The sequence below is a fragment of the Drosophila miranda genome, chromosome 4, assembly GCF_003369915.1.
Source record: "Drosophila miranda strain MSH22 chromosome 4, D.miranda_PacBio2.1, whole genome shotgun sequence".
NCBI classification, from domain to species: Eukaryota; Metazoa; Arthropoda; class Insecta; order Diptera; family Drosophilidae; genus Drosophila; species Drosophila miranda.
The window spans coordinates 14,995,776-15,007,800 of NC_046677.1; the positions used below are offsets into that span (position 1 = coordinate 14,995,776).

At 43.9% G+C, this 12,025-nt stretch overlaps 1 protein-coding gene across 1 annotated transcript; it reads left to right on the forward strand.

The window, feature by feature from the left end:
- Positions 1 to 5,192: 5,192 nt before the first annotated feature.
- On the forward strand, positions 5,193 to 11,304 carry LOC108163883 (T-box protein H15). Its single transcript, XM_017299398.2, has 4 exons — positions 5,193 to 5,723; positions 7,433 to 7,931; positions 9,137 to 9,422; positions 9,948 to 11,304. Exons 1-4 carry the CDS (start codon positions 5,507 to 5,509, stop codon positions 10,767 to 10,769), a joined length of 1,824 nt encoding a protein of 607 aa, XP_017154887.2. The 5' UTR covers positions 5,193 to 5,506; the 3' UTR covers positions 10,770 to 11,304.
- Positions 11,305 to 12,025: the final 721 nt, after the last annotated feature.

The following is a 12,025-nucleotide window of genomic DNA, read 5'->3' on the forward strand; positions in this document are numbered from 1 at the left end:
ATTAAATTTCGTGTTTTAAATACAAAGATAGAGAAATTAAATAGAATACACTTTGACTTAAATAAAATTAAAACTTTTAGGAAATATATTTAATTTAAATATTAATTTAAATGTAAGTGAAAATATTTTCCCCAACTAGTTCCCTGAGTTCCACTAACTATTCGGGTCTCAGGGCTTTTTTCTCTGGGTGTAATACCCCTCCAAAATGGTTCATAATGTTGAAATTTCATTTAAATTTTGCGGTTTTCCTGCTCCCTGGATTGAGTAATAATTGCAAGCAAATTGCTGGGCTCCGACTGAACTCATTTTCGACATACACAATTATGGACCCTGGGCTAATCTTGGGCATCCAATCGAAAGCCGCAGCTTTTGCGCGTTTTGCAGCTGTTGGGCAGCGACTCCATCTCTGGCTGCACAGATTTTCAATTGCACATTGCCCTTCGTAATTGGGCCATGAAATGAACAGGGCTAAAACCAGTTGCAGTTGCAGTCCGCTTGCCTGCCCGGCCAGGACTGCTCGATGTGCGAGTATGTAAATTTAGTGTTAAGTTGCATAAAATGGGCGTGGTACAAGATTAAGACCCCATCCCCTTCTCCATCTTGGACTCCAATTGCATTTTGGGGTAAATGGTAAATAAATGCACAGCAGCAGAGAAAAAAAGGGGAACAAGCCGCAAAAGGCGTTGCCCGACAATGACATAAATTTTGAAGGAGTACGAAATGGAAAAACAAATAAATAAAATAAAAAACTGGGCATTCGAGAGCGGGGCTTGGGAGGGCCCTCAAGTTATTTAACAAAATTACGCATCGTTTAAGTTGTGATTTATGTGGCATGAGAGGCAGGCATAGACCCAGCAGAACCCTTCGCCCTGCCACACATGCACACACACTCTCCACTCTCTGGGGCAGTGCCGCATCAGAGATTGAGGCTCGGATTCGGATTGTTAATGAGTCAAATTACACACACAACGAAACAGAAACAGAAACGGAGACAGAAACAGGACAGGGAGGCTGCTGAGTGGCCGCCGAAAGGTGTGACAATTGTTACCGTACACACAGATACTCCGGCAGCACACACACACACTCACGCAGAGATATTCAGCAAGGCTGAGGGCATGACTCCAGCAAGTTGGCAAAGATTTATGGGTAATACTCGTACGAAAAGGAATTCCGAGTAAATTTTCAACAATTCCTTGCGGTCTGACTCTGTGTCTCTATGTCTGGGGTTTTTTGCATAAGCAAATTACAACAAACAGAAGAGAAAACTCTCATATCGGACTTTTAGCGGAATTGCTACCGGGCTAAGGGGAAAAGAAAGGAACGGAAAAAACGAACGGAATGGTTGGTAACAAACAAAAAAAAAGTCGGCCCCGGTAGCCAATTCCCTGGGAGGCAGAGGCAGTGCGGACATTTATCAAAGCGTCGGCTCTGGTTTGAAGATGCACTGAGACCACCGGGTCCCCAGGGCAAAGCCCAAAACCCGAACCCGAACCCAAACCCAAACCATTGGGCCACACGGCAATGAGATTCATTAATAAATTCCAGAACAAAACTTCCTCCGAAATACCGGTTGCCTCCTCCTCAAAATATTTCTGGGGGCGGGCGTTCAACTGAAAATAATGGAAAATATTTGGTAAATATTTGCGGCCAGCAAACATGACAACAAAAGATCTTTCAGTCACCGATCCCTGCCACAGGACATGAGGGAAGATGATGGCAAATATTCTGGCCAGACAAAGAGGCAACAGAAATGGCAGAGGGACGCTGGAAAGTTTTGAATATGATTTGAGAAAAGCGAAGATTATGAATTATGCATAGAAGATACAATTTTCTATGGATTGGATTTGTCCACGATTATAGTTCAATAGGATTATAAAGTTAATCAGATTTGATAATGGATTTGGAAGAAGACAATGGAAAGGAGCTATATTTAATACTCGATTAGATATAGATGCAAAATAAATGTATCTTGGTGGATGGGTAAATTGAGAGGAACAAATATCATTTATATATTATTTTGTGCCCTAATTCTTCTGTTAGTAGAACAAATTGAGAATATTTATATTACTTAATAGAGAGGAATAATGTATTAAATGTTTCCCAGCGAATCAATGTTTCAAAACGCAGTTCCGCCTACATTTTGTACCAATTTCTTGTTCGTATTACATCCAGTACACGTCAGTACCTTATTCTAATGACCTCTTGTTAAAGTAATATAAAATTGCTGCATTTCTTTATGAAATATGAAATATTCCTCTACAGAACACATGTTGCTTCGAATTGTCTCTATAAATAAAAACCTCTTCATTGCTGCGGTGGCTTCCGCTTTTACCAGTAATGCTTATCAGGCAGATTTGAAATTGAAGCAAGTGGCAAGCGGAAATTCTCCGATTGCCCCCAAAGCGAAGTGAACACGTGCCCTCCTCTTCAGCTCGAGTGCTTGAAAGAAAACCCCCCCTTTATGAACCCTTTAAGTGTTATATGAACTTGAGAAGCGGAAATGCTGCAGACAGAATCAAGAATCAAGTCAGTTGAACCGATTCAAACACACATATTGTGAAAGTCGAAAGAAAATCCTGCACTGCAATGCACTGCACAAACATTAGATACTCGTATCGTATCTATCGGAAAGAGTGCCCATTGGATCCATCATCAATCATAGTGACCGCCCTGAAACCTGTTAAGTTTGGACCTGGAGCAGAACTAGAGCAGGAAAATGTATCATTTGTTGAGACACGAGGGCCACCACAGTGGACCCAAGCAAAAGTCCAAGTGAAGTCCTTGCGGCCAAATTCAAAGTGAAAGTGTTCGATTACCCAAAAGAGATCGAAGATCGTTAAGACAGAAGAAAAAAAGAGAGAAAGAAAATTACGGACAAAAATATTGATTGCCGACAAAGGCGAAGAAGCACTTGAGAGCCCACTCCATCCATCATAACAAGGAGAAAGTCGGCTAAGATCAGATCGAGTCGAGGCCCAAAACGAGGACAGTTAGCTGGACTAATTAACAAGCGGAATTATTTATTTTTACAAGTGCCAAGTGGCCACTTCTGCAGCGGGAGGGACAGCGGCTGGGTTTTGTTTTTCCAATTTGTGTTTTCCTTGGCTTTTGACATTTTGGTGACATACGCGACTGCCACCGAGGCACACACACACACAGTGCGGGCCATATGGGTCGCTGGGAAGGAAATGCGGACACACACGACGTTTTCCCCGGGTGAAAGTGTCAATGTGACATGCCCACTTTGTCTCCTCAGAAAGAAAGTCTCAAATTACAGAAATCACACAACCAAATGGTTCTCCGACACAGGATAAGCGGGATTAGTGTGCTTGTTAGTAGTAGGATCAAGATCCCCGGATCCCAGTCACCTCTGACACCTAATGAATCTGACGAACTGTCACTAGCTGCCTTCTTTTCTTCTTCTCAGCGAATTTCTTTCCAACAAAATTAATTGGCACTGACAGAGGTCCCGATCTGGTTAAGCCTGGGAAATGGGAAATGGTAGATTGAAAATTGCACAATATGTTGACATGGCTTATGTGGTTTCCATCGAATTTAAATATGCATAATTATGGTATGCTATTATTCAATTCTGGATCTTCATATGTAGGTACCTGACAACTGAAACAAGGAAAGAAATAGGGAGATATAATATATCCCCGATCGATCCATAGAATATAATATATTGATATTCCCAGGGCCTTGAACAATTGTTTCCAAATTACACTACAAGAAACAAAGGCTGTCTTCGAAGACTATTACAGGGCTGACCATTTCGTATCAAAATCAAAAATAATTCAAGTATTTTGATATATTTAAGGATTGATTAAGTATGGACATTCCCAGACAGATTCATCCGTAGGAGAAGCGTATAAAAGTTATCGAAAAGCGATAATAAATCCTGAAAAATGGTACCTTTTCGATTTTTAGCGACCTAAATTATAAAAAAGTTTTAAAACAATTTCTGGTACATAACAACTTTTAAATCTTATTGTTTTGTTATATGTATTTTGATACATTAATGTATAACATATTTAATCAGAATTTTGTAACTAAATAAATAAGTATTCCCTCTACTATATTTACAGACTAAATTTTGTATGGAACCTTCTATCCAGTACTGCATCTAGATACCACATATCAAAGATTCAAATAATTTACAGAATCGTTTGAATACTTAAGATTATTTTTACGGGAAAAATGCTAATATTCCTATAATCAGGTGCGAACGCTCCCCAACCATTTTCAGATTACCATAGAACTGCCCCTACCACATCCCATTGCGATCTTAACCTTGATTCAAAGTCCATATCCATGTCCTGCTGGAGAAGGAAGGTGGTCGATGCCCATGACAGACGCATGAAAAGCGTGAAAAAATCAAACGAAATGAATAATGAGAAAAGTGAGAACCGAAAAAGGTGGACCAGGAACCACTCAATGATTGAGTGAGTGCGGAACGTGTTGGGAACCAGACGAAACGAAACACACTCAAACGGCAGGCAGCAGGCGTGGAAGGAAAGAGCACGGGCACGGGCACGGACACGGGCGGGAGAGATAACAGGAAACGGAATGCGACGACAACGGCGAAAAGTTGTCCAAAAAAATAGAGACGAAAGAAATGAAAAACCGCAAGCGAAACGTTTGCACTTCATAAATGAGCAAGACAGAGAGAGCGGCAGAACGCGAGAGGGAGAGCGTGATAGAGAGAGAGAGAGCGCGCATGCGAGAGCGAGCTGGCAAAGCGCCGACATTTTTAATTGTAAATGAGTTATGACAAAGGGGAAGAGAAGAGAAGGGCGCGAAAGAGGCAAAAGCTGGTGAGTGACAGCGACGACGACGACGACGACGCAACCCACTCGGACGCGAGCGAGTGGAATGGCAAGAGAGTGTGTGCGCCCAAATAGGCGCTCTCTCTCGCACAAATGGCGAGAGAGAGAGCCGTACACGAACCGAACACTCCCCCGCCGCTTTTCCAATGGGAAATCTTCTGCTCGCTCAAATTCTGCCTGCCGCTCTGCATCGCTCGCACTTAGGGGTGGACACACACACTCTGCCGAGAGAGTGCTCTCTAGCCGTCCCGCTTGCACCCTCTAGGGGCTGGCAGTGCCGGGAAACTGGTTTCCCGCCTGCCATTCGCCGACCACCGCTCTGAGCTCTGGTATCTGGTATCTGGGAGGCCTTCTCAGATACAACACGTTCCTGACACAATTCAGTTCGTCGTCGCCTGCCTGCCGTTGCGCACACACTCACTCCGCGTTGCTGCGCCACCGTAACAGATACCGTTCGCGTGCGTCTCAGATACAGATACAAAAATACACATACAGATACACTGCTAGTGTGCGACAGATACTAAAAGATACAAAGTGATAGATACTCGTGAAAGTGTGCAAAAGATGCCACAAATTCTATAAGTGCCAAGTGCTGACAAGTGACAAGATACAATATCTTCTGCCCGAACTCGAACCCTACTGAAAGCCTAGGCCCCAAAGAAGACCAGACCGTCAAAATGCTGGTCGGTTCGCATCCCTATCTGTGCAACGGCGTCCTGCCACCTGTGCCAGCCGCACCCGGGGCCAACAACACAGCCGCCGCCGTATCGGCTGTGGCGACTGCCACGACGGGCAGCAAAAGTGCCGCCGGCTCGGCAACGGATTTCTCCATTGCGGCGATAATGGCCCGCGAGGAAACCTCCTCCAGTCGGGAGTCCTCCATCCGCAGTGCAAGTAAGTTGGGAAATCCATCTGGGAAATAAGAAATGTATCTGGAAGTTGTGGGCTGATTTGAAGATGGTTTTTTGATAGGTTTTGGGCGGGAATTCGTTGAGAAATCTTATAGGAAGAGGCGAGTTGTATCTATTACTTGTATCTACAAGGTGCTTAAGCAAATTAAGCTTTAAGATACTTTATTTATTGACATTCAACAATCTGATATGTAGTTTTCCTCTAGAAATTTGTATTTTGAAGATTTGACTTCATTTTTAACTATCTGAAACTATATGCTTTATAAATTTCATGCTTACAAACAAGTATCTGCAAGCTAGGTATTATTAGACTCGTTTTTATAGTCTGTAGCTACTTATGAGAAAGTAATTCCTATTAAAAATGTATAGAAATGAATTTTGAAGTGAAAACCCCATCGGAAATAGTTTATATGTTGAGATAATTGTAGTATAAATAGTCGAAACTTAAGTTCATATAGCTATCATTTACTGACTTCCCGAATTTCAGTTCCAAAGCTATATTTATAGATTCCCAAACAACTCCATTAACATTTCGGGGCATACAAATCGATTAAACACTTAAAACCCGAATGCAAAAAGATATATATGAATAAATTCTTAAGGCATTATTATTAATTGATTGCACAACCAATCTATTAGCAACTGTTGTCGCCTTTGCTTTTGTCTCAGTGCAGAATTGTGTTTAATTAGTGCTGACAATTAGTCGATTCCGAGTCGGATAACTCGTTCCGCCCAACACTTGCTGGCCGACCGACGGCAATCGCAATTAAGCCCAGCCAAAGATCGTTCCGAACAATCCGATAGATACAGTATATTGGTAACAAGCAAAATGTGCTGCAACGGTTGTCGGTGTCGTGCATTTATTGCTGCTAATATGCAAATTATAAGCGATATCTAAACATATGGAAGTCATATTTCTGGCACGGGGACGGCAAACAAAGGCGGCTAATTATGTTAAATAATTTTCAACAATGTGCTTTATTTTATTAATTTTACGAGGCGCAGAAAATTAGCGACGGCCCAAAACAAAGCAAAACCAAAGCCAAACCCAAAGCCAAGCCCGAAGCCGAGATAATGTTTCCATATTTTATGATCTTTTATCAAATATGCAACGATTTTTATTTTTATTTGCTTTTATACAATTCGTGAGTCTTTCGACGTTTTCTGTGTGGTTTTTGGTCATTTTTTTGCCGTTTGCTGAGTTTGCATTTTAACACCTTACCGTCTGGCTGTTCATTCAGCTACTCCAGAGCGGTCTTATTAGTGGAGAGCGGTGGTTTGGCTCTCCAGATGAGGTGAGGTGTTCCAGAGTTCGTTCAGGGCCAGAGAGGCAGTTCGGTTTGATCATCAGACACCTTGGAAGCAGTGGGTTTATGCAATCGCAGCTAGAGTTTCGGGCTTTTTAATTGCCGATTCTGTTCTGCGATCAGTTTTGGCCATTAAGTCGGCGACTGTGACTGTCTCATTGTAACGCGAGGCGAAGCGGAAACTCCGATAATATGAGACGACTCCACGCTGTCTGCCGCCGAAAGAGCCCGTCCGATAACCAATGTTGTCAACAGTATTTAGACCTACTATTCCCCACAATACCAGATACGGCATTCAGTTAACCGATAATTAGATGGGTTTTGTGCCCAGTGTTTTCCTCGAATCACATTTAATTTTCAATTTTCGTTTTTCTCTCCGTTTAAGGTCCAATTTCCGTGGAGGATGAGGTTGACGTTGATGTGGTTGACTGCAGCGATGCTGAGGAGCCGCCAACCAAGGCTCGTCGCCTGAATCACAGCCACCACAACCAACAGCACCACAGCCAACAGCACCACCAACAGCACCACCATCACCACAACAACAACAACAACAACAACAACAACAATAATGTGGCACACATCAACTCGAATCACAAGAGCCGCCACAGCTACAGCGCCGGCGCCGCATCCGTGGCAGCCACCGAATCGCAGTTGAACACCAGCTCCACCAGCAGCCAAGGACGCTGCTCCACACCGCCCCAGTCCCCCGGCACCGAGGACAGCGAGGAGCGCCTGACCCCCGAGCCCGTGCAAAAGACACCCAAAATTGTCGGTTCCTGTAATTGTGACGATCTCAAGCCGGTGCAGTGCCACCTGGAGACCAAAGAGCTGTGGGATCGCTTTCACGAGCTGGGCACCGAGATGATCATCACCAAAACGGGCAGGTAAGCAGTCGCCTCCGTCGCCTCCAAAAGTGGCATCCATCCATCAGTCAGTCAGCCAGCCAGTCAGTTCAGTGCAAACAGCCATTAGGTGAAATGTGCGGAAACGTGGGAGACTTGGGAATGGGTTTCAGTGGCTACAACTGTAGCGGAAAGAAAGTTTGTCTTCGGAGAGGAAAAGTAAATAGTATTATGGGGAATATGACTCGGAAAAATCGCTAAATCTTAAAGGTATCCATTCGTTGGAACTCTGCCATTCATTTTCAAACGTCTTTCACAATATTTCGTTTTCTTAAAACTCCATTCTCTCAATTTCCAGTGTCTGCTCCTTCATCATTAACACTTTGTCCTTTGCTATTCGTATAAATTTGCTCGCAAAATTGTTTGCAATATCAACAAAAATTTCATGCCATCTCAGGGACCGTGTGCGGTCTCCCTAGAACACAATAGATGCCATACCAAACCATCCATCTAGCTATTGAAAACCATACCTGCTGCTGGCTGAAAAAGTCAACCGCATTTTCTGCAACAAAAATGTTGGGCGAAAAAAAATAAGAGAGTGAAAATGGAAATGGAAAATCAGTTCGGGGCGTAGCTCTTGTCAGCGGGGAATGGGAGGGAGAATGGGAACAAGTTCAATCCGAGAGACCACGGGTTGTCCACACCTTGCTCCCACACCTGACCACACGCATGCACAGGGGACTAGAGGTGGACTAGTTTGGGACAACCCTAGGGCACACATAGATACATAGACACACACACACGCACACTCCCATGCATACTCGTAGAGATACTTTGGCTCTTAATGATATTGTAAAAATCACACCTCAGAGTCGCAGACAGTCGGGCAGCAATCAGGGCGGTCTCTACTCTGGCCTCTTCCTGCTCTGCCCTGCCCTGCCCTGCCCCGCCCGGGGTTATGTCACAGTCCGGCTTAGGAGGGACATTAAACCACAGGATACAGTCCGGATAGTTTTCTCTATCGTGTGGGGGTTAGGGACTAAAGAGTTTCGTTATTCTTCCCATTGTCTGCACTTGTCACAGCAACGAACAAATAGAGGCACATCTCCCTTCGCTTGGGTTATAAATTAAAGACTTTACTAGATGTGTGGCAATATGCGCACTATCCCCCACCAGAAATTAATAACAAAAGAGAAAATCTAATCAAATTTTTCTTCTCTTTTCTCTTCCCTTCCCTGCCATTGTAGACGCATGTTCCCCACGGTGAGAGTCAGCTTCTCGGGTCCACTGAGGCAGATCCAGCCAGCGGATAGGTATGCCGTCCTGCTGGACATAATACCAATGGACTCGAAGCGCTATCGCTATGCATATCATCGATCGGCCTGGCTGGTGGCTGGCAAGGCGGATCCAGCGCCCCCGGCCCGCCTCTACGCCCATCCGGACAGTCCGTTCAGCTGCGAGGCGTTGCGCAAACAAGTTATCTCCTTCGAGAAGGTGAAGCTGACTAATAACGAAATGGATAAGAATGGACAGGTGAGTCGTCGTTGCCATCGCCATCGCCGTTGCAACGTTGCAACATTGCCACATTGCCACATTGGTGTGCTGCACAGATGAGGCATCTGTAGATGCAGATGCTGAGGTAGCGATTAGCAGCGAGTGTTAAATGATTGATAATTTTGCATCAAGTTCTGGTACCGGGGAATAGGGATACGATACTCAGGGAGACCCGAGTTCCAGCTGGAGGGGGGTTTTTGTTGATTAATGTCAATGAATTATCAAGGAATTTTTAATATTTTTTGTATTTGTTACTTTTAAAATTAAAAATTCTTAGGAAATAGATCTGCGGATAGGTTTTCACCGTATGAAGAGGGAGGGAATTATGAGAAAAAACCCACACCTTATGATCTCTTAGAGGTTTAAGATGAAATCTGAAGAGCTTTTTCCATGAGTTTAGTTCCATATTGATCTTATTTTACACTCTGCCAATCTATATTTCCCCTCCTGGATCCAAACCGACTTACTACAATGAAAACCCTTCTTTTATCTCTCCATTTCCAGATCGTTTTGAATTCCATGCACCGCTACCAGCCCCGCATCCACTTGGTTCGCCTCAGCCATGGCCAGAGCATACCGAGCACTCCCAAAGAGCTGCAGGAGCTGGATCACAAGACCTATGTGTTCCCGGAGACTGTTTTCACGGCGGTGACGGCCTATCAGAATCAGTTGATTACCAAACTGAAGATCGACTCGAATCCGTTTGCCAAGGGCTTCCGCGACTCCTCGCGGCTGACCGACTTCGATCGGGATCCCATGGAGGCGCTGCTCCTGGAGCAGCAGCTGCGGTCGCCACTGCGCCTGTTCCCCGATCCTCTGATGCAGCAGTTTGCCCAGCAGGGCGATCCCACATCCATGGCGCTGTTCGAGAAGGCGCGTCAGCACCTGCAGATGTTCGGTGGCAACTCCCCGTACGCCCAGCTGATGATGCCCCAGATGTACCAGGCGGCCGCCGCAGCGGCAGGACCTCCTCCACCACCGCCAGGGCTGGGCGCTTTCCACATGTTCCAGCAGCAGTGGCCACAGCTGACGGCCGGCTTTCTGGCCAGCGCCAATCAACAGGCGGCCGCCGCCCAGGCTGCAGCCCAGGCCCAAGCGCAGGCGCAGGCCGCCGCAGCGGCGATGGCTGCCAATCGAACCCCGCCACCACCACCGCCGGCCTCCACGCCCTCGTCCACCTCCTCGGGATCCCCGTCACCCGATATGCGGCCACGTCAGTACCAGAGATTTAGTCCGTATCACATGCCCGGCCAGGGACAGGGGCCGCCGCACTCGTCCGCGGGCTCACCCCCCGCGCCGCCGACCTCCCGCAGCCCCGCCCACTAGGCCGCCCGCGCACCGCACAGTGGGACAAACTCGAAAGTTCTTGCCAAGAGCAGTATTACGCAAAAGAAACACTACAAAAAAAAACAAAACAAAACTCGTTTAAATGTTGTAAATTATTTGTTGTTCTCCATTCGAAAGCAAGAGAAGAAAAATCTATTGCCAGAAAAATATTTGTTGTATAAATTCTGAATTATTTTTTAAGCACCTCCGACCCACTGTCCAACTTGTACAGATTCATATATATCATAGGCGTATATATGTACATTCTTCCAGCACCTTCCTCTAGAGAATTTTTGTAATTTAGTTTAATTTATTGTACAAATGTTTCAATTGTTGTTCGAAAACTCATCTCAGTGTAAAGTTAGAGCAAAATTCACACACAACTCAAACAAAAATACAAAAACTATATATAGATATGCTTCACGATTGTAAGCTATATATAGTAGCTATATAGTGTAGTTATGCTATTACATCTAATGACATATTCATAGTATTAACAATTAACAATAAATTCATAGACGCTTGAGTTAGTTTATCGAAGGATTTGTGCATTTGGCGGCTAGCATAAATTTCAAGAAGAGTAAACCATAATCTGTATTCAATGTGAACGCTAAAAACGTGAAAACACACACACAAAATAATTAAACAAAAATTATTAAAACACCAAAAAAAAAACAAAAAAAACAATAAAAAAAAATTTAAAAAAAAAAATCAAATCAAAAATAATAAAAATATGTGAACCAAAAAATTACAAACAAAAATTTATTTTCTTATTTTCTTTTATTGAATCGTTTTCTGAACGAATTTTTGGGATTTTTTCAGAGATCAGTTCCTAAAATATTTCCTCTTTCAGATAGAAGTAAATTTCCAAACTCTATAAAAGGTTGCAATATCAAACATACAGATATTCTTTCTTCCTTTTTTTAATGATTAATATTTAAATTAAATTTCTGTTCTGCTGCGTTCTTTCTGGAATACTTCACAGTTCAATAAACTCCAGAACATTTTCCCTACATCTCAAGTATCCTCAAGACTCAAATTTCTCTTATTTCGCCCAATAAAAAATACTCTCCATAAATTACAGATTAGAATGCAGTTAAAACGCTCCACTTGGCTGCAAAGTAGCCAGAAATCCTGTTTAAATTTCTCACCCAATCCTCGCTAGCACACATACTATATATCCTGTTCAGTAATTCCTTCAGGGCAAGTGTCGCCTTGCCGGCAGAACAAATTGAAAGCGACTGCGGCCTGAAAGG

Coding starts and splice junctions, on each gene's coding strand:
- LOC108163883 (XM_017299398.2), top strand. CDS start 5,507: ATGCTGGTCGGTTCGCATCCCTATCTGTGCAACGGCGTCCTGCCACCT. Junction 5,724..7,432: donor GTCCTCCATCCGCAGTGCAA/GTAAGTTGGGAA, acceptor TCTCCGTTTAAG/GTCCAATTTCCGTGGAGGAT. Junction 7,932..9,136: donor ATCATCACCAAAACGGGCAG/GTAAGCAGTCGC, acceptor CTGCCATTGTAG/ACGCATGTTCCCCACGGTGA.